A 19,649-nucleotide genomic window follows, 5' to 3' on the forward strand; every position below is an offset into this window, starting at 1 on the left:
AGAATCTTAAAGTTAATTCTAAAAAGTACAGACAGTCGGTTGAGGGAGGACAGGATGGGAGTTATATTCTCTCTGTTCTGTGAAATAAACAGTAAATGAGGGGTAAAATCACTCACCCCGTCTCCACAGGTCTCTGCAGCAGGATGTCTCCGGTAGCGGCGGGTCTCTGAACTGGTTTGGTGAGTCTGATTGGCTGTGGAGGATCTGGTCTGAAACCATCTCTGTTCCTCTGAGCTCCTATAAAACATCCACACATCCAATAAATACACAGCACTTATTTTAACAATGCTGCCACCTTCTGTACAACACCAGCAACCACAACCTGATAAAAATAAAGATACCTTTCATTTTAATACAACCATATAATATAATATATAACCTTAATAATATAACCTTATAATTCTCTCGTTGATTTGTTCATGCAAACAGGATGCCATGTGTGCATGCTACTAGTATAAAGGGATATTGAGAATAAAAGCAATACTACTGTATTTACTGTAAAAAAGAGAGAAAGAGAAAGAGAGACAGGTTGGTTGGTAGGCAGTTAAGTCATGTAGTTTTATTGTCAATACTGTACAGGACATACAGAGAATTGAATTTACGTTACTCTCCTTCCCAATTTTACATCAAGTAGTGCAAACATAAATATATATAAATATATAAATATAAACAGTAGTGCAAATATAAATATATATAAATATATAAATATAAACAGTAGTGCAAATATAGAGGTATAAAGCTTAAGGCTGGAAAAGTGAACGAGTGCATAAAGTCCTTTAAATGTCTCTATCTAGAGAGACAAACAGACAGACATTTTATTGATCCCAGAGGGAAATTCTGGACATCCAGTAGCAGATATAGAAGGATTAGATATAATAATACAGATAAAAATACAATAACATAAAAATATAAAAGTTTTTAGTGTGTGTAATGGAGGTATTGTAGTTAAACACCGAACACCAGTTACTGATTATATTGAGAAAATAAGTGGTGTCAGCCACGCAGGCAGTGCAAATACACAATTATATAATCATTTAATTTAGCAGGGCACATTTGTAAGCATATAAACAGTGGAGAGTAAATAAACTAGTAGTGCAAAATCAGGTAAAACAATAAAATATTGTAATAGAGCATTTCTGAGAGAGGTCTGTAGAGATGGGGGTGTGTCTATAGAGTGACCAGAGTTCCCAGAATGAAGAAGTTTCAGAGAGTTTTTAGTTTGCTTGTACTTACTATTATCCTCCTTTTCCCACAGCAGGGGATCAGAGTAAGAGATCATAGCAAAACGTCGCCTCACTTCCTCCTGATCTTTCTATAAAAAATAAAATCAGACAGCACTTATTATTAATACACAATCACAGTTCACTACTGTATTAATGTTCTTATAGCAGATCAGTTTAATTAACAGTAAAATAGAGCAGGACAGCTCTTCAGGCTGTGTGTGTGTGTGTGTGTGAGCGATTTACAAATGGATCCTGTAAATCGCTCACAGGTGAAGACTCCATTTAAACTGAACATGTGCCATAAAACCATACAGGCAGACGCAAGCAGAAGTTTACGAGAGAAATGATGTCAGTGTGCAGTGTGCAGTGTGCAGTGTGCAGTGTGCAGTGTGCAGTGTGTAGTGTGTAGTGTGTAGTGTGTAGTGTGTAGTGTGTAGTGTGTAGTGTGCAGTGTGCAGTGTGCAGTGTGCAGTGTGTAGTGTGCAGTGTGCAGTGTGTAATGTGCAGTGTGCAGTGTGCAGTGTGTAATGTGTAATGTGTAGTGTGTAGTGTGTAGTGTGCAGTGTGTAGTGTGTAGTGTGCAGTGTGCAGTGTGCAGTGTGCAGTGTGCAGTGTGCAGTGTGTAGTGTGTAGTGTGTAGTGTGCAGTGTGTAATGTGTAGTGTGCAGTGTGTAGTGTGTAGTGTGCAGTGTGCAGTGTGCAGTGTGTAATGTGTAGTGTGTAGTGTGTAGTGTGTAGTGTGTAGTGTGTAGTGTGCAGTGTGTAATGTGTAGTGTGTAGTGTGCAGTGTGTAATGTGTAGTGTGCAGTGTGCAGTGTGTAATGTGTAGTGTGTAGTGTGTAGTGTGCAGTGTGTAATGTGTAATGTGTAATGTGTAGTGTGTAGTGTGCAGTGTGTAGTGTGTAGTGTGTAGTGTGCAGTGTGCAGTGTGCAGTGTGCAGTGTGCAGTGTGTAGTGTGTAGTGTGTAATGTGTAGTGTGTAGTGTGTAGTGTGCAGTGTGTAGTGTGTAGTGTGTAATGTGTAGTGTGTAGTGTGTAGTGTGCAGTGTGTAATGTGTAGTGTGTAGTGTGTAGTGTGCAGTGTGTAGTGTGCAGTGTGTAATGTGTAGTGTGCAGTGTGTAATGTGTAGTGTGTAGTGTGTAGTGTGCAGTGTGCAGTGTGTAGTGTGTAGTGTGTAATGTGTAGTGTGTAATGTGTAGTGTGTAATGTGTAGTGTGTAGTGTGTAATGTGTAGTGTGTAGTGTGCAGTGTGTAATGTGTAGTGTGCAGTGTGCAGTGTGTAATGTGTAGTGTGTAGTGTGTAGTGTGCAGTGTGCAGTGTGTAGTGTGTAGTGTGCAGTGTGTAGTGTGCAGTGTGTAGTGTGTAATGTGTAATGTGTAGTGTGCAGTGTGTAGTGTGTAGTGTGCAGTGTGTAATGTGTAGTGTGTAGTGTGCAGTGTGTAGTGTGCAGTGTGTAGTGTGTAGTGTGCAGTGTGTAATGTGTAGTGTGTAGTGTGCAGTGTGCAGTGTGTAATGTGTAGTGTGTAGTGTGTAATGTGTAGTGTGCAGTGTGTAGTGTGTAGTGTGTAGTGTGCAGTGTGTAGTGTGTAGTGTGTAGTGTGTAGTGTGCAGTGTGTAATGTGTAGTGTGTAGTGTGTAGTGTGTAGTGTGCAGTGTGCAGTGTGTAGTGTGTAGTGTGCAGTGTGTAATGTGTAGTGTGTAGTGTGCAGTGTGTAGTGTGTAGTGTGTAGTGTGTAGTGTGTAGTGTGTAGTGTGCAGGGGGCAGTTACTTGTAGTAAAGCTACATTCATACACTACTGCACTTCAGTCCTGATTATTTTCAGATATTTTTGGAGACTGCAGACCCAATCCATTTTCACCATTAACCCCTACCCCTCTGTGTTGGGCGTGCACTCCAAGCAGTAGAGGTGTAGTGATTCTTGTTAGTGTGGAGGGGTGGGTTAGGGGGTTTGTTCTTTTCATACAGAGAATTTTTTTTAGATTCACACAAGTTTATATTTCCAGAGTTTAATGTGTAGTTTCAATATTTTATGGCTGAATTCTTCATAACAAGCATAAATAAGATTATTATTAGTTTTTTTCAGTAGATAGCTAACTTTCTTGTTCCACCTTAAAAGGTGCAACAGATGGAACAAAAAATAAAATAAAAGCTAATCAAAGCTTATTTCAGAATTATATTTAATAATTAATATTTGCAGCATCTCCCCCCTTTCTGAAGACATACAATAAAATAAACCCTAAAGTTAACTAGTTAATCATCAGCAGCAGCAGCAGCAGCAGTTCGGTTACTGAACTTTAGCTTTAGAGCTCCTGATGGCGTATCGGTGGTGATGTATAAATGGTTTCCCAAATCTTAGAGGGGGGATTTCACTCCTTTATCTTCTAACTCTGTTCTAAGGGGAAGGTTTACTCTCTAAAAGAAGGGGTGAAGGTAAGGGGTAAACTGGGATTGGGGCTTAGGGATTGACTCTGGGAAATTGGGATTCACTCTCTGTCAGATCACTTAATATTTGTAGGATAAAAATCTTTTAATTCATAAAAATAGGCCTAATTTGTAGAACCACATTAATAAAAACATATTTACTCATTTATTAATACTAATAAATAGCTTTAATAGTTGATTTATGGCCTTGAAATAAAAAGAAGTGAGGTGGACACTGATCTGACCTCCATTTCCTCCATGCGCAGCAGCATGCTCTCCAGCGTGGGCTCCTGCAGGAGTCTCTGAGCCACAGCAACGTCTCCACGCTCCCTCTGAACCCCCTGTACCCCATCATCCAGCAGATCCTCCAGAACACCTGCATTATCAGCAGCCTGAGAGAACACACAGATAATCAATCGGTAAAGTTATATTAAAATTAACAACAGAAACATTATCATCATATCAATATATCAGAATCATTTTAACCCATAAGAGCCCATGGCGAAATACAGTGGCATGAAAAAGTATTACTATAGATTTCTTGAGGTTTTTGCATTTTTGTGATACTTACATTTTTCAGATTATCAAACAAACTTTTATATCAGACAAATATAACCTGAGTAAATATATAAAGCACTTTTTAAATGGATTTATTTACTAAGAGAATAAAAAACTATCCAAACCTATCTAGCTCTGTGTGAAAAAGTGGTAGCACTAAACTAAGTGATCAGGTTTAGAGGTAAAGGTTTTTTTTTATATATTTACTCAGGTTATATTTGGCTGACATTTAAAAGTTTGTTTAATAGTTGAAAAATTAACAGTATGACAGAAGCAAGATCCTTTAAAAAGATGCAGCTATTTTCCTACAACAATTTGTCCTTCACATTAACTCAAAGCCCTTTAGTGATGTATAGAGTGGATATCCTGGCTGCACCACAGGACAGACTGTGGATGTGATCATCTACGAAACCTAATTTTTATAAGTTTTTTGTCATATATTACACATAATCAGTTCTGACCCCACTACCAGAAATACAATATATAAAACTGTTGATGTGACGTAGGTTACGTCTGGATTTTAATGAGCTGCTCAGTTCATTTAACTGATTCATTCTGATTCAGTTATGGGTGAGTATAGAAGAGAAATGTAGTGGAAAAAGGGAGAGAGAGAGAGACAGAGAGAGAGAATACCTCATTAGCCACCTGATCTGACAGCCGCTGTCTGAGAGACGAACCCTTCCTGCTCCTTATTTCTCCCCCCTGCTGCAAATAATCAGAAAATATACACAAAACACAGTAAGAGCAGAGAGTATGAGAGTATTATTCTTACAGTAACAACAATCTATTTCCAACAGTATCTCACTATAATGTTTATTATCCCAGGCTTTATTCTAGAAGATTCATACAGAGTATGCAGTATAGAGCACAGAGCCGGACTGAGCAGGATTACTGTACTTCTTAATACCTTAACCCCTTAACAGGTGTCGGTGATACAAAAGCCCTTTTTTCAGCAGTAAAATAATTTATTTACACTCTGAAAATTTAAGGGTTTGAATTCCCCTACAGGACACTTGGAGAAGCTCCTGTTTTCTCTCTACTCCACTTAATAATAATTCCAGATCCGTAACAATCAATCAGAAATCAAACCCAAATTCTGCAGGTTTGAAAATAAATACAGAAAAAAGACAAACAACGAAACTAAAGGTTTGGAGAACATGAACTGTTTGATTTGTATTCAGGAAAATATTGATTTCAAAATTAAGTTTAGGAAAGACACAATTTTATGATTTTATTTATTATATTTTGATATTAGCAGATTTACTTAACTACTATTTTTTTTTCATTTTCCATTACAATTACAAATATGTTTTTCAGTAATGTTCCTTATCAAACAGAAAAGCTTTTTATGTAAAGCTTGAATAGAAATCCTCAGGATTTAGTGGTGTAATGTCAGGCAGACAATTGACAAAGATCCTGGCCTGTTAATGGTTTAAACAATAATTGATCACAATAATGTATGCATGTCTAAATATCATTCACTTAATATAATGTGAGATTAACTGCATGAATCAGTACAAAGAACACAATAATCTGAATGAACTGGATTTAGCGCAGTACAGTGTGTTCTTATAATACGTAGCATTACTTCCTTCTTATCCCTTAAACTTATTTTATCATCCATGCAGGAACTACAGATTACTCCCTGTTCTAAAAACACATCTGAGGGAAGAGATTAGGTTGTAAAAATAAACTAAATTCCACTAACTAATCAAGACTGCGCTGATACACTAAAAGGGAGTTCCTCCCCAAAGACTCCCAAAATAGATTCTCTATGATGCAGTTTGGTAGATTTAAATGGAGATTTTTAATTGAAAGGAAAATATAATGTACTATTAGGCTTATTTTCAGTTTGTGAAACTGACCCTACACATACTGATAGACTCTATAGTATATGTTTAAATGTTTGTGGACACATATTCTAATGAATGTATTCATTTACCCACATTAAGCTGCACTCATTGCTGATACAGATGTGCAAATGCACAAACGAAGCTTGTCTAGTCCCTGTAGAGAAGCAACAGAGGAGTCTTGGGAAACGTAAACCTACAGGCATCATGTGTAAAGTATTGAGCTGTGGAGCAGCTGGAATGATGATGCTCCATCCAGTGCACATGTGATGAGCTGATAGTTGGTAGGAAGTTTAAGATTTGACCTTACTAACACTCTTACTGCTGAATGCAGTATAATATTCAGAGTAATGCTCTAGAATCCAATAGAAAGCCTGAATAGTCTTCCCTGGACAACAGCAGCATTCATTCCAACAAAAGCAGAATAAACTCTTTTTAAACAACCTTTACTTCCATAAAGTCTATGTATCTTATCATTGATTTGTATAAAGAAATGTTATACCTAATACTGTAACTGAGCAAAGAGGCCTATATAATTATAAGGTACAGTATTAGATTATAATTATAGCACTGCAGTGGAAGTGCTATATGTTGACATATGAGCTAATAAACCAGCCTGTGGCTGAAGCATTAGATCAGGACAATATATAAATATATATATATATAATCATTTTAATAAAAATTGATTACTATTATTTATGTATTGACATCAGCTGGCATACAAAACGAGTTACACTGAAGCCAAAAAATGTTCATAGCTGATATTCTTATTTATAAAAACAGAGATTTTGGAACATCTTCAGAGGCTGTAATTTACCTGCAGAGAGTCTAACAGAGGCTGAAGTCTTTCTCTCGCTGCCAGATCTGCTCTCTCAGCCCAGAGAGCCGGAGACTCTACCTCAGACCTGTTTAATACACAACCACATACACACATTAACCAGGAATACAGAGGAACACACACACTAAACACACACACACACACACACACATACACATTGTTAACAGATTATAGATGATATATCTGATGTAAAGTGATGATGTTTCTGTACCTGAGTCTGTTAATTCGCTCCATTTCCTCCTTACTGAGCTGATTCAGACTCTTCAGACGCTCCTCAGTTACCCTATCTAACCACGCTTCCCTACAACACACACACATATACACACACACACACAATACACACACACACACACACACAAACTTCATGTTTATGCCTCAGGACAACATCATTACATACTTCACAATTACTCCTTAACACAATATGAGCTGTTTCATTAACAGCCTGATAAGTAATAACCCATTACAGTAACAGGCTAAAGCTAATGATATAAAGTGATGTACTGAGAATAAAAAACCCTCAGCAATGAGGATAGACTGTAGAATATATGGCATTAAAAATATACTGAAAAAAGACAATAAAATCAGTGTCAGATTAATTATATTGTCAAAGCCATTACTCGAGTTCTAACAGGGCCACAACAATATAAAAACAATATTAATATGTATTTTGGGGGGCTTTAAATAAATAAATAAACATTGACTATGACATTATGATTTTCAAATGATTTCAAATTGCATTTTCTTTTAAAATGTTCTCTATTGTCAAACATGAAAAGAAATGGTGCTTTCTTTTGAGTCGCTTAAAATGTCTGTGGTTTTATGCTTAAAAAGCAATGCCCATTTTAGTTATTTATTTTTTAACTTTATTAATATTGGATTTTAAAATGATAAATTCCTAAACATACTTTCAGCCTTTAGAATCAAACAGTTTGTTTTTGCTTGCTGTGATGTTAAGGTTAATGTACAGAGCATGTTTTGTGTGAACAGTGAACACTGGTGCTGTTAATAAAATACAATATAATACTAAAATATTAAAATTACTATAAGTAAAACTAAAAGTTGCTGAACATTCAGCAGGATTATGCTGGTTTACAAAGAGGTAACAGCACAGTGTAGCTCTCATTAGCTGAAGGATACAAAGCCATGCTTCGCTGTGATAAATAAAGCAACATCAATAAATGGGAAATTTTAAGTACCCAATGTTGCCTAGAACTGTAGGGTAGTGTGAATATTAAAGGTTTGGCACAAGTTACAGTAAAAGTTACAGCGACTGTTCTGGTGAAGTTTCAGTCGTGTAATTCCTTTTAGCCTTTTTTCTCTTTGCAACAAAGGATGGACTTTTGTTGGTAATTAGAAATTAAAGAGTGTAATGGTGTGAGTGGATTTAAAAAGTTAAAATAAAAGCCAGTAATTACTGGCGCGTGGTCCATAATATTTATACTAATACTAAAATACTAACACTAAAATTGTGGGTTGCCAATATCCAAACAAAGGATTTTTATTACCATATTTTTCGCACTATAAGCTGCACTTAAAATCCTTTATTTTTGCCAGAGCTGCTTATAATCCGGTGCTCCTTATGTATGAATTCTATCAGTCAGGTATTAAGGAGCAGTAAAGCCTCTCCACTGAAGTACAGAGTTATACAGGAGATTCAGTTTAGTTCTCCAGCACCCAGACTGGAGCAGCATTAGCATTAGCCGCTAACTACAGCGCTAAGCGCTAGCTCCTTCACTGTTCAGAGGTGAGTATATCAGACTGTAGTCTGTGTGTTTACTGTGTTAAAGCAAGCTAAGTGGGACAAACTGCTAGCTAATATCAACCAGGCTTACCGGAACACCCAGAACTCCTGAGTGTAGCGCTGTCAGCGGCATTAGCCACTAACTGCTAATGCTAATGTTCCAGCCTTAGAGCTGGAGAAATTTGGGAATCTAAGATTACTGTAAATAAACAGAAGCGCTTTTCTCACCCAAATAAACCCTTTTCAGCAAAGAAATCTGTGTAGATTAACATCCAGTACTCGTTTTGATTTTAACATCTAATTAAAGCTGGAGTTGTATATAAATTTTGGAGCAGGTATCTGAGTATCTGACCTGAGAGCCTCATTGTGAGCTTGCTGCATGTTTCCCGGTGTTACTCCCGGCTGCGTCCTGCTCTTTCCTTGTTCCGGGTCCTGGTGCTGCAGATCTGTGGGATGTGGTGAGGAGGTTTTTCCTGGAGAGAAGAGACAGCGGGGCTCTGGCCTGCGGGACACAGTCCTGCTAAACACACACATACACACACTCTGATCAGATCATATCAGTGTACTCTTAGCAGTGAGAAACTTAGGCTAAGTTTATATTACTATAAGCCACGTTGCTTAAATCTGATTTTTTTGCTCAGATCAGATTTGTGTATCTTGTTGGTTCACATTCACTGTAAATGTAAGTGATCTGTATCTGTGTGTAATGTGAACACAGAATCTGTTCCTGAATCGTCTCACATGCTGCACATTGATACCTGTATAAACGTCTCCTTCTTCACCAACAACAAAAACCCTCATATTAGAGAGAGGAGAGACTCGTAGCTTTATAAAGGGAAATGGATGAGTTAGCAGCTCATATGTGGAGCATCTTTTGCTGGAGTGGAGAGTAAACAGCTGCTCTGAAGTTCATGCTCAGGTCCAGGAGGAGAAAAAAGGACAGGTGGTTTGCTTTTGCTGTTTTTTGCAGATATAGCTGCACAGCTGCACCAAGAGATACAGTGTGGGTACGAGAGAGAAGCACGTAGCGCTAATGCTAATGCTAATGTGTAAAAGCAAAAAGACAAAGCATGAATTCTGCATGATTCAAGTTTTCACATTCATGTTGCATGTTCATGGATCGAGAAACGTATTCAATTTAGGACCACATATAAAAGTGAATCGTTTTGGATTTGGCACGTTCACACAGATCTGATTTGAGTCACATTAAGCAAAAAATCAGATCTGAGCCACTTTAGCCTGGTAATGTGAACGTAGCCTATGAGTGGGCAAGAGCAATCGAATAACCAATTAATTGTTATCTGAATATTAAAATCCCACATCAGGCATTTACATAAATCATCTGAGGATATATCTTCTTAAGTAATTTGCTAAAATTTGATAAAAACTTTTATCAGCATTCGTATAGTCACTTTTATTTTTGTGATTATTCTCCAATCTTTCTTTTGATTTGCTGTCTATTAAATCACACCATTAATTCTAACACTCTCTAAAGTAAAAAAAATATTAACTCATCAGAATACAACATTTAATAGAATTTAATAGAAAAGGAGATACTCATTAAAATCTCAATCTGATTTTAAATCCAAAAGCACATTTCTACACAAAATGATTAAAGGACAGTAATGTAAGTGTGTGTGTGTGTGTGTGTTTATGAACTGACCTTTGTTTAGTAGGGGAATGAGGAGAGGTGGGGATCCAGGGTACAGAAGTCTCTCTCTGGGGGAACTGACTCTCTCTGAGTTTAGATGAAACTGTCGGCTGCTGGAACCCAACATCCCGAATAACAGGACCCTGATATAGAGATACAGAGATCAGCCTGAGTGGAAACAAGTCTACGGCCCAAATTCTAATTCTCATTTCTTGCCTTACTCCTAGTTTTCGAGTGTCCCTCTGAAACCAAGTTACAAGGGGAAGTGATTAAAATCTTTATGTTTCTTTTTATTTATTTTATATTTTTTTATGGATTTATTTATTTTTGTTCCTTGAAACTGAAAATTGACATCTGCATTTAATCTGGGACCCTGGGAATAGTTTATGTGGAAATAAGTTTATTATTATATTTGATAGATATATTAACCACTAATACAGGTTTAGGATTTAATGGATTAAAATAATCACAATTTAAATCACAATATTCTGTGAAAAATAATCGCAATTACATATTTTTCCTAAATTGTGCAGCCCTATTGTCCACCCATAATTCCTCAGTGATGAAGTGCTGAAGTTAAAACTGTGATTAAAAACTCTTAAAACTTTATGAATATGAACTTGTTTTCTTTGCATTATTTGAGGTCTGAAAGCTCTGCATCTTTTTTGTTATTTCAGCCATTTCTCATTTTCTGTAAATAAATGCTCTAAATGAGAATATTGTTATTTGTAATTTGGGAGAAATGTTGTCTGTAGTTTATAGAATAAAACAACAATGTTCATTTTACTCAAACATAAACCTATAAATAGTAAAATCAGAGAAACTGATTCAGAAACTGAAGTGATCTCTTTAATTTTACAGAGCTGTATGTCCTAAGAAGAATCAGCACAATACGGAATAATTCGTTTTTATGATCAGTGTTTTCTCAGATATGAAAGCATTATAAGATGTTAAACTGCAGTTTTACCTTGTTTTTATCCTGGTAGACCGGTCTAGAGGCTGGTCTGGTGATACGGAGCTCTGTTCTGCTTCTCTTCTCTTGTTTCTGTTCTCTCTGCTGCACCAGGTTCTGAATCCCAGCCTTCAAAACTTTACTGCGCTCCTGCTCCAGGACCCGAGCTGCTCTCTGGGGTCGTCCCCCCAATCTCCTGCCTTTATTCATCCATACAGTCAAACAATACTCAGATCAGTCCCTCCATCCTCACAGAAATAAAACTACACTAAAACTCTCCTTCACTACACTCTAAAAAACAGAGGAACTATATAAGAACTTATAGGTACAAGGGTACACTTTCCATAGATATAATATCAGTCTTTACAGGGTCAGGTGTTTCCTATGAAGTAGAAACTCTTTTCTAACAACAGGAAGAACAGATTTGTACTTTTTAACCAGCCAAAAGGTGCATTCAGTATTTTGTGTTATTATACTAATAAATTGTGTACTAAATAAATATATATATATATTAATTATACATTTTACATTTAAAAGCCATAGAATTTTGGATCTTCAAGTTCTTGACTTGATATTCAGTTGATGACAATGTTTATAATATTTATAATGCACATTATTATACCGTATCGGTACTGCACTGTCCTGTCCTTTAAATTGTCTTGTCTTTTGTATTTATTGTTATTGTAGTGTTATAGTTTTATGTTGCACTATATTATCATCACTCCTGCACTTTATGTTGTCTATTGCTTGTTGTTCTATGTTGCACCATGGTTCCGGAGGAAGGTAATTTCACTACACTGTGTTCCTGTACTCAGATATAATGACAGTAAAAGCCTCTTGATTTGACTCTTGATCTTTACTGGTACAAAAACACAGGTACAAAACAAGACTACAAATCTGTTCTTATTTTTTTTTTAGTGTATAGTAACTGAAAGGAAGTCACAGCTCACCAGACAGGGGCTTATTAGGAGGTGCTGATCTCCTCGATCCTGGAGGAGGTTTTGCAGTCCGGGTTGGAGGAGCTGGAGGAGGAGGAGGAGGAGGAGGAGGGGAGATGCTCTGAGCTCTGGCTGTAGATGATCTCTCTCTGGTGGGGGATGATCTCTGCAGGCGTGGGCTCCTCTCCACACGAACCAACCGCTTACTGAGAGCCGAGTCCAGAGTCTGAGAGTTAAATTAGGAAGAGAAAAGCTTTGTGTTCATCATGAACGTGTTCACTGGGCTGTGGTTTCCTCTAAACCAGGGGTGTCCATTTGTGGCCCGTTTCTGTTTTTGTAATGGCCCGCGAGGTGTTTTAGAAATAAAATGAAAGTTGGCCGCTATTAAGCAGGTTTTAACACAGCTCCAAAGAAACAGAAAATAGATGGCGAATGCAGAAGATTTTAGGCACGCTGGGAAAATGACTTTTTTTTTTTTTTTGGAACTTATTATTTGTTTATTTTACATAGAACAATATAATGTAATACAAATACAATTTTACATATTCCTTTTTCCAGTAATATTGCATTATTTACATCAACTTTGTGGTGGTATATAAAAAGGTACAAATATAACAGAATGATTAAAATACATGAAATAAAAAAATTATAATAAAATAAAAAATAAATAAAAATCCACTCCTGAATAATTCACATACACACTGAGCATTTAAAAAGAAATGTACAAATAAGAGAAAATGACTACTTTTTAACTGAGTTCAGAGAGAAGTGTGTTTGTGTTTTATATATCAGGAATCAGTTGCCATAATGATGGAGTATAATAATATTAAGAGACATTATGAAACGAAACATCAATCTGAAAAATCTGCCAAAGATAGATAAAGATAGTAACTCGAATAGAATTATGTGTAAATAATAACAATCAAAATAAATGATTATTATAAGTAGTTTATTTCATTATTTGTTTTATTATAGAGTCTGTGGCCCTGTATATGTGACTGCATATATATTTCTCCTTCTGGCCCCCAACAAAAATAGTTTGGACACCCCTGATCTAAACGATCAAATATTTAAATGTGAATCTAAGGAACAAAACTTTTTTTTTTTTATCATATAATTACGGTTAAATTATTGTAATTCAGTACAAGCACACATTCCTTTAGAATAATTGATTAATTAGATCTTGAGTTACCTCTAATTTCTGCAGTATGTCCAGGGTGGTCTCTGGCAGGTTGGAGCCCTGGCTCACCTCCACTTTGGCGGAGCAGAGCGAGAGCTGGCGGATCAGCTGACCCAGTTCTTTACACTGAGCCGGAACCCGGTTCTCCGCAGGATCCGACAGCTGGGTAATAAACGCCTGCATGGCTCGAACCGCCCCGCGATGAGCTGCAGCTAACCGATCCACCGCCCTCGACTGAGAGAATGAGAAATAAACTCAGCAAAACATCCCTTCATTTAACACCAATTCAAAATGTGTCACATCAAAAATACACTCTTATTAATGCGGCCAATCAGACAGGCGTGCACTTTTCCACTGTGCCAAACAGCAGCGTGCAAACACTAATAAACTAAGCCCAGGACTAATTCAGGTCTTCTTAATTTCTTATTAAATATATTACTGTAAATATACTGTAAATATTCTAGGATAAACACTGAGGGAGTTTTCACACCTTGATCCGGATCAGTTGATGAGTTTGTGTTTATTTGGAGCTTCAGTTTCTCCCTCTGTTTGGTTTGGTTTCACACAGGTATAAAAACCTAAACACACCAAATGCTCACCAATAAAACACACGAGCACATCAGTCTCCTCTGATTGGTCAGAGCTGTCTTACGTGGGAGTAAGAAAGTAAATATAGTGAGAAGGTTCTGTGTTGTAGTGTGTATATCTGTATATCTGTGCAGTGTGAAGCTGCTTTAACACAGAACACTGTGATTTTTAAACACAGTGTTTTTAATGTGACGTGCAGCAGCGCAGATGTAAACGTAGTAAACGGAGTCGTGTGGCTGTGAGCAGTGAACGCAGCACAGACTGCGCTCTTAGTGTGTAAACAGCATGGAGCAGCAGAGACAGCGCATGTTCATAGCTGTGGTAATCAGCGTTATCTGGCTAACAGATCAGATTAAACTGTGTCTTGTCAGCAGTTTAGCTTAAATAAAAGGAGTATATTTAATATCTGGGTCAGATCGAGACCGGATCACGTTCTCACCACAAGTGAACTCAGCAGAGTGTGATTACTGTTTTTACACCTGATCAATTTAACCGCACTAGAGTACAAACCAACCAGAGTCTGTTTTAACCAGAACAAATAGTGCTGGTGTGAAAACGCCATAAAATAATCAGAATAACAAAAAGGGTATTTTGCTTGTAGATCTTTAAAGAATTAGTGGACTGTGTAGCACACTGGCCTCATGTTATGCATAAGATCACAAGAAATATGATAAACCTCCTGACTACAATGTAAATGTTAATTGTACTACTACTCTAGAATGTTTTAGATGCCAGACTTCACACTCACCTTCTTGGTGTGTTTTGTACTCTGAGATCGCAGCTTATCAATATCCTCCTGAATTTCTTTCACCTGTGTAAATAGAAAATATAAAAATTTACATTATTAAGACTATTAATGTTTTTATTTTATTCTGCAACCAAGCAACAACATTACCTAGAAAAGTGCATTTTCTGAAGGATAAGTTATCCTGTTAACCTGCTGCAGAGTCCTATTGTATTGGCAGATCTTCTCTACAGGGAGCAGATAAACTGTGTGAGTGCACGTCTGCATGGATTAAGCCTAGTTTTGGACTATACAGCATTTTTAATGGAGATTTCCTATTAAAAGTAATTAGTATAAGGAGATAAGTCTAAATAAGACAGCAGTTACTCTGTGTGTATGGACTGAATTTATGCAGAAAATGAATCTTTTGACTCAAATAAGCAGTATTTGCTAAGCACTTCTGTAAGCAGCATGCAAGCGCACGCTAAATACACTGTATTATAAAGTGGTGGCTTTAACACACTTTTTATATCTAGTTCTTGTTTCTAAAATGTTACCTGTAACAGTTCTAAGTTCTAAAAATTACCAATATTCCTGATTTACCTAAAGAGGACATGTTTTACCTATTTTGTTACAATAGGTCTATGTTCTATACAAAACATATTCATGAAGTTATTTACACAAAATCACTCTCACATAAAGATAAAGATCTCAGCAGCTCTATTCTTATTAGTTTCAGTCCTTTTCACAATGAGCCGTTTAAGAGCTTGGCCACTTTTATGCAAAAAAGCTGTTGCTGACCACACCATATTCATAATATGTTAGTGTTAGATTGTGCTAAATGGCAAAACATGAGCTAATCACGAAGAAGCTAGTTCATGCTTACCTGGAATAGAAGCACAAAACCCTTTATTTGAAAGTTCTTACTTCTCCCTCATCTGCTGACTCGCAACGAACAGTAGTTACAGACCCCTCCCTCAGACGAAGTCTGCTGGCTAATCCTGCTGTGTACTGTACTGAGGTTCTCAACCAAAATGACTGAAAGGGCAGAACTTCAACTTATCTAGTGGGCGGGGCTGACAGTTTTAAGTGACGCCAGGGTGCTTCTATGTAGGTTTCATTTATGTTAGATTGTAAAAAGGGAGCTATCAAAACTTATAGAAGCATATAATTCCTGACACCAAACTTTTTCATCTGATAGCATGTCGGGAAATCGCAGTACAAAAGACTCAGCTGCTTGCAAGTAAAAAGGAAACACTGATATGCAATATGACGTGAGGAAATGAAATTAAGGATTCTATAATAAAGACCTGCTGCTGTAGCCCATAGATGATCCGTGCTGATCGGGCAGTCTGCTCCTGACGCCGGATTTCCAACCTGCGCTTCTCTTCCGGCTCCACAGCCTCCAACATTCGCTCTGCAGAACAGCAGCAGAACACTCATGAAATCCCAGAGCCTCTTTAGTAACTTTACAGACAAACAAGATGTAGTGTTTGTGCTGAATTTAGGGCTGGGTATTGTTTAAAAAAATATATATATATACTGGTATGAGTTTGATGCTTTGAATTTGGCACGGATACCAAAACTATACTTTTTTGGGTACTAAATTCTAACCCCCAAAATACAAAAAGCGATAATTATTCTCACAAAACATAATTATTTAACAGCTGAAGTGAGTAACCTCATTCTCATACTGTTATCATGAGAGACTACCGTACTTTTGGACCTTGTTGGGACAAACTAGTAAAGAGCATTATTATTTGTGGAACTTTATTAAGAACTGCTAAAACTTCAAATATTTTCCTGAAGAATATTACTGGATGCATTTCAGTTTTTAAGAGTTCTTTTTAAGAAATATCAGCATTAGATTAGCAAAATGAAATTATATGTATATTAGTGGTGTAAATCACTTAAAAATTCTGTATTATTTTGAGGGGACAGTAATAATAGTGTAGTGTGGTTTGGATCTGCTAGACTAGATCATTTTTACTGTATGTAATATCTCAGAGAGAGAGAAAGAGCAGGGATGGAGCGAGACAGACAGACAGACAGACAGACAGACAGACAGACAGACAGTGCCAGAGAGAATGTGAATGAGCTGGAGAGAGACAGACAGCACGAGGATGTGAGATTTCAGCACAGTGGCGGTGTGTTGACTCTCTGTGTTTGCCGCATAAACGCAGAGAGCACACACGAGATAACAACAGTCATGGTGAAGTATGATTGCACACGTTTCATGCAAAGTACTGAAAACAGGCACAGAACTTTTTTTAGACATTTGAGTAATTGGTAGTACTGAGACATTACGTGCCTTTTTGGTATCGATACCCAGCCCTAACTGAATGCTGATAATATCTACTGATGAGATCATACCTTTATTGGCCAGCTGCTCGACTCTCTGGATGCAGGTGGCGAGCTCTTTCTGCAGCTTGTTTATCTCTCTGCTGAGTTGAGGCTGAGTGCTGCTGGACCTCAGGCCAGGGTCTCTGGTGGGAGGAGTCTGACCGTGGTCAGGTGCTGTACCTGCAGCTACAGAAAGCTTCTGAGGAGTATACACCAGAACCTGTGAGCGGCTGGACTTCATCTGCTGCTGCCTCCAAGGACTTCTTTTATTCTGAGCTTCTTTAAAGGAAGGTGTTTTCTAAACATGGAGCAGAAAAGAAACACAGATTAACACAGATCTCAACGTGACTCAATATCCGATCATTATTTAATTATTAATTACTTAGTTCTTAATCAAAATATCCTCCTTCCGCCCCGCTTACAGAATCTGTTTCTATATTAGCCATAGCTCTATAGTTTGTGCCCATCACATTTTATATATATATATATATATATAAATTAGCTATAGTTCACATTTATTCTCTCTACTGTTGTTTTATTCTGTTGTTTGTTTGTACTGAGCGGGTCAACCCGAGTAGGATGGGTTCCTCGGACTGAGTCTTGGTTCCTTCCGAGGTTTCTTCCTCTTAAAGGGAGTTTTTTGCCACTGTCCCACAATAATCAGCGTCTCTGTGGTGCTGCTCATAAGAGGCGTGGACCTGTTTTTCTCTGTAAAGCTGCCTTGTGAAAACCTTTGTTGTAAAATGTGCTATAGAAATAAAATTGAATTGAATAGAATAGATTAAGATCTCTGTAAATACAGCTCTGCTCTCTGTATAATAATATAAATCTGTGTGTTTTGACCTTTAAATACCTGCAGACTGCCGGTCATATTCTGGTGATTCTGAGTTGGAGATGTTTCTCTGGACAGAGGTGATGGAGAGAGAGAGAGTTCGTCCTGCTGCCGTTTCCTCTGCAGGTCTTTCTTGGCGAGTCTCACGGCCGCCTGCAGACGCTCCTCAGACAGGACTGAGAGCCGTAAGGAGCTGCTGCAGCTCTCCACTTCATCCTGCCTCTGTCTCACAGACACCAGCTTCTCAATCACTATAGGAACTGGAGGACCCACGCTGCTCGCCCTGTTAAAGATACTGCTCGGCATGGCTAGATTAAACAGCAGCTGTGGGGAGGAGACAATTAATGAGAGAGAAAAAAAGAGAAAAGAGAAGAGAGAGAGAGAGAGATTAATATTATATACATTAGATTACAGAACTGTCAGTTGCATTCTTTAAAATACAGATAGAGTACACAGATCAACTGTTTCAGAATGCCCTGTATAACCAACACATGACTGCTCAAAAGATTCAAATCACTGTTCAAAAGACTCAAATCAATGTTCAAATGATTCAAAGACTCTTTATTTTCAGAAGCATGAAGACCAGAACCAGCCTGTTCCAAGACAGTAAGTAGGACAGTGTTCTTTACAACCGATTATGTTTAACCAGTATTTAGAATATTAAATATGGCACTTATGTACTTGTGCCACCTGTGTCCAGAATAATTTGGTACCCTTTATCATTTGACAATTGCATTTGATACGGAGCTAATATGAAATATTAAATACATTTTCAGTCAAACTTGCTGTGTAAAGTTCCGATTTGACCGTTCACATTCATGTCACGTGTTCATTTAAAAAAATCGGATTGGGCACGTTCACACAGCTATGAAAAAAATCAGATCTGAGCCACACTGAGCAAAACATCAGATTGGAGTCAGTTCAGCCTGGTAATGTGAACTAGTCTTACTGGTCTGTAGGAGCCAGAACTTTTAACAGTGTAAAATGTGAATACACTTATAATACACTGTGATTTTCTGGATTTTATTTGTGATATTCTCTCACTGTTAAAATTGACCTACCTTTAAAATTATAAACTGTTCATGTCTTTATCAGTGGGCAAACTTATAAAATCATCAAGGGATCAAATAATGATTTCCTGCACTGTATTTAGTTATAGTTTCAGGTGAATGTAGGTTTGTGTGTAGAGTTATATATATCAGTGGGTCTGACCTGGTTCGGAGCTCCAGGGCTGCGGGTTCCTCTGGGTTTAGTGACCCACTCTCCTCTCTCTTTATCCGGATCTGCTGCTGACATCTGAGCGCTCCTCTGATCCTCATTCACTCAGCCTTATTCCTAATTCAGATTATTATACAGATAAATACACTAATAAACCCGCCCGGGGAGTCTACCGCCTTTAGACCAGCTGCAGATTTAACCAGTAAAACTTTATTAAAGAGAATTATTTACTATAATCCAGAAGCAGCGCTTATGCTAAGCTAATTAGTCAACAGGCTAATAACTCAGTCCGGAGAGCGTCCTGTAACAGTTACCTTTTAAACACATTAAAATACATTTAAGCGAAGGAAAAACAAAATAAAACACAGGTTATATTAGGTCTCCCTCTCCCAGTATATAATTAATATATAATAAGTAAATATATGCGTTAAAATTAGCTTTGTTTTAGATAAAGCTCCCAGATAACAGTTTAAAACACCGCCATGACAACAAGCCTCTTCTTCTCCGCCTCCAGCGCTGCGCTTCAGATGCAGCTGCGCCCCCTACCGCCACCGAGCAGCGCTACATCACCAGTCATGTTTTTTTATTT

General features: G+C 37.5%; 1 protein-coding gene across 4 annotated transcripts in view; it reads right to left on the bottom strand.

Annotated features, from left to right (window-relative positions):
* The window catches only part of kiaa0753 (KIAA0753 ortholog), a 34,501-nt gene extending 14,924 nt beyond the window's left edge, over window positions 1-19,577 (bottom strand). The window contains exons 1-17 of one of the 4 annotated variants that reach the window (XM_049467196.1): window positions 19,375-19,577; window positions 19,055-19,177; window positions 17,864-18,166; window positions 17,041-17,308; window positions 15,978-16,084; window positions 14,692-14,754; window positions 13,368-13,589; window positions 12,188-12,401; window positions 11,253-11,437; window positions 10,298-10,428; window positions 8,987-9,154; window positions 7,105-7,194; window positions 6,873-6,960; window positions 4,839-4,910; window positions 3,893-4,039; window positions 1,234-1,312; window positions 117-237 (exon numbers count right to left, since the gene is read on the bottom strand). In XM_049467196.1, the coding sequence (XP_049323153.1) occupies window positions 117-237; window positions 1,234-1,312; window positions 3,893-4,039; window positions 4,839-4,910; window positions 6,873-6,960; window positions 7,105-7,194; window positions 8,987-9,154; window positions 10,298-10,428; window positions 11,253-11,437; window positions 12,188-12,401; window positions 13,368-13,589; window positions 14,692-14,754; window positions 15,978-16,084; window positions 17,041-17,308; window positions 17,864-18,166; window positions 19,055-19,138 (2,342 nt within the window). In that variant the 5' untranslated portion in view covers window positions 19,139-19,177; window positions 19,375-19,577. Of the gene's footprint in view, window positions 1-116; window positions 238-1,233; window positions 1,313-3,892; window positions 4,040-4,838; window positions 4,911-6,872; window positions 6,961-7,104; window positions 7,195-8,986; window positions 9,155-10,297; window positions 10,429-11,252; window positions 11,438-12,187; window positions 12,402-13,367; window positions 13,590-14,691; window positions 14,755-15,977; window positions 16,085-17,040; window positions 17,309-17,863; window positions 18,167-19,054 lie in introns of all 4 variants that reach the window. The other 3 variants (XM_049467197.1, XM_049467198.1, XM_049467195.1) reach the window with 3 other exon arrangements.
* Between the last annotated feature and the right edge of the window lie 72 nt (window positions 19,578-19,649).

The sequence above is a fragment of the Astyanax mexicanus genome, chromosome 18 (assembly GCF_023375975.1).
Source record: "Astyanax mexicanus isolate ESR-SI-001 chromosome 18, AstMex3_surface, whole genome shotgun sequence".
NCBI classification, from domain to species: domain Eukaryota; kingdom Metazoa; phylum Chordata; class Actinopteri; order Characiformes; family Acestrorhamphidae; genus Astyanax; species Astyanax mexicanus.